Raw genomic sequence first — 2,466 nt, forward strand, 5'->3', positions numbered from 1 at the left:
ATTATTCTCTTTGAAAATAATAATTACTCTCCTTGAATAGAACAGTAAGTAATGGGGGCAACTGGGTGGCTCAGTGGATTGAGAGCCAAGCCTAGAGGCAGGATGTCCTAGGTTCAAATCTGGCCTCAGACACTTCCCAGCTGTGTGACCCTGGGCAACACACTTGACCGCTCTATTGCCTAGCCCTTACTACTCTTCTGCCTTGGAACCAATACAAAGTATTAGTTCCAAGAGAGAAGGTAAGGGTTAAGGAAAAAATAAGATTAGAATAGTAAGTGGTCTATGTAGCAAATATCTTCAGTGGAACACTTGCTATTAGCTCCAAAAGAATTGGTTGAAGGTAATTCCACTGTGAAAAGGATGTTGATATTTTCCTCAGAAATATTAGTCATAATTATTTTATTATACTTCTGTAACCCAGACATATTGCCTCCCCTATTTACTAATACTTGGAGTCAAATTTAGCAGGACTCTGAATGTAAAGGCAAAGAATTATGTTTATGTGCTAGGAAACAATAAAAACTTGAAAATTTTAGAGCAATAGATGCCTGGCAAAAAAAGATAATCATCACAAGACAATGTAAGTAGAGAAATGGTAAATTTGAAGATGAACAGCTGAAATCCATAGGCTCTTAGAGGCCATCCAGAAAAGGAATCCCCTCTAAAGCATTCCTAATAGGTATCCACCATTCGACTTGAATTTGAACACTCCAAGTGGCAGGACTTCACTGCCTGACAAACCAATCTGTTCCATTGTTTGAGCTGAGAATAGACAGGTGGAAAGAATAGTTGATTAAATAGAAGACCTTTTCAAATCCTAGCTCAGCCACACATTAATAAGTCTCTTCTTCCAACCTAGATGTTTTTCACTTAAAAATTAGAGGTTAGATTCAATTATTGTTAGCATTCCTAACAAGTCTAATTCAAGGACTGTCGTAGGAATGGTGTATATTTATTAAAAATTAGTTTTATTTTCTTTAGTGAATGAATTTTTATCTTCCTTTAAATGAAGCAAGTTCATGGTGAAAAGGGGAACCAAACCATGTTCTCTGAGTTTCTTCTCCTGGGACTACCTATCCAACCAGAGATGAAGGCTCCTTTCTATGCCTTCTTCCTGACGATGTATCTCACCACCGTCCTGGGGAACCTGCTCATCATCCTCTTGATCCTTGTGGATTCCCGCCTGCATACTCCCATGTACCTGTTCCTCAGTAACCTCTCCTTCTCTGACATGTGCTTCTCTTCGGTGACTATCCCCAAACTGCTAGTAAACATGCAGAGTTCAAAGCCAGCCATCAATTATACTGATTGCCTGGCCCAATTGTACTTCTTCCTTTTATTTGCTGATGTGGAGAGTTTCCTGCTGGTGGCCATGGCCTACGACCGCTATGTGGCCATCTGCTACCCACTACACTACACAGTCATGATGAGCCCTAAGCTCTGTAATTCCCTTCTGGCACTGTCCTGGGTCCTGACTTTCTCCATTTCCTTATTGCATACCATACTGGTATCTCAGGTAGCTTTCTGTGCCAGCAACATCATCCCCCACTTCTTCTGTGACATGTCTGCCCTGTTAAAACTGGCCTGTTCAGATATCCACATCAATGAGCTCATGATCTTCATCTTTGGGGGGCTGGTCCTTGTGGTACCATTCCTACTAATTGTGGCATCTTATACCCGTATCCTCTCTTCTATCCTCAGAGTGCCCTCTGTCAGGGGCATTCGCAAAGCCTTCTCTACTTGTGGCTCCCACCTCTCAGTGGTTTCCCTCTTCTATGGGACAGTCATTGGTCTCTACTTATGCCCTTCAACAAATACCTCCACAGTCAAGGAGACAGTCATGTCAATCATGTACACTATGGTAACACCAATGCTAAATCCTTTCATATATAGCCTGAGGAATAAGGACATGAAAGAGGCCATCAAGAAGCTCTTGTCAGGAAGAAAACTTCCATTCTCCCTGGGACTATGAAACCAAAACTTGTAAGGAAAGTTCTTTAATATAAAGACAAGAATGCATGGTATAATGGTAGTGTGAGAGTAGAAAAATATTCTTTTTTATTTCCTTGCTTCCATTTTCACCCATTCCTTTCCCATACCTTTTATTACAGCCCTCCCTTAAATAAATACATTTCAATTGTCCCAGTCCTTTTCCTGTCTTATCTCTTCCTGCTCTGTTGTATAGATTCTACATTCCAATCAGTCTAATTTCACACACACTTCTCCACCTAAAATTCTGTTTCCTATTTCAATTCTCCATTTCCTTAAAAGTCGGACTTAAATTTATCTTCATTCATCAATCAGCATTTATTAAATGCATACTGTTGCTAGACCTCATATAGATAGTCAGACCCATCTCTGCCTGAAGGGATTACTCCTATTTGCTCCTAAAATACTGTTATCTCTAGCTCCCATTTAACAATTCTTTATATTCAGTCTTTTCCTTCTCTCCTTCTATGGCTTTGA

The 2,466-nt window shown here is 40.2% G+C and overlaps 1 protein-coding gene across 1 annotated transcript; it reads left to right on the forward strand.

Moving 5' to 3' along the window:
* The first annotated feature begins 1,006 nt into the window (after positions 1-1,006).
* On the forward strand, positions 1,007-1,972 carry LOC123236571 (olfactory receptor 1E5-like). Its single transcript, XM_044662977.1, has one exon. It carries the CDS (start codon positions 1,007-1,009, stop codon positions 1,970-1,972), a length of 966 nt encoding a protein of 321 aa, XP_044518912.1.
* The last annotated feature ends 494 nt before the right edge of the window (positions 1,973-2,466 follow it).

This window comes from Gracilinanus agilis, chromosome 2, assembly GCF_016433145.1.
Source record: "Gracilinanus agilis isolate LMUSP501 chromosome 2, AgileGrace, whole genome shotgun sequence".
Lineage (NCBI taxonomy): Eukaryota > Metazoa > Chordata > Mammalia > Didelphimorphia > Didelphidae > Gracilinanus > Gracilinanus agilis.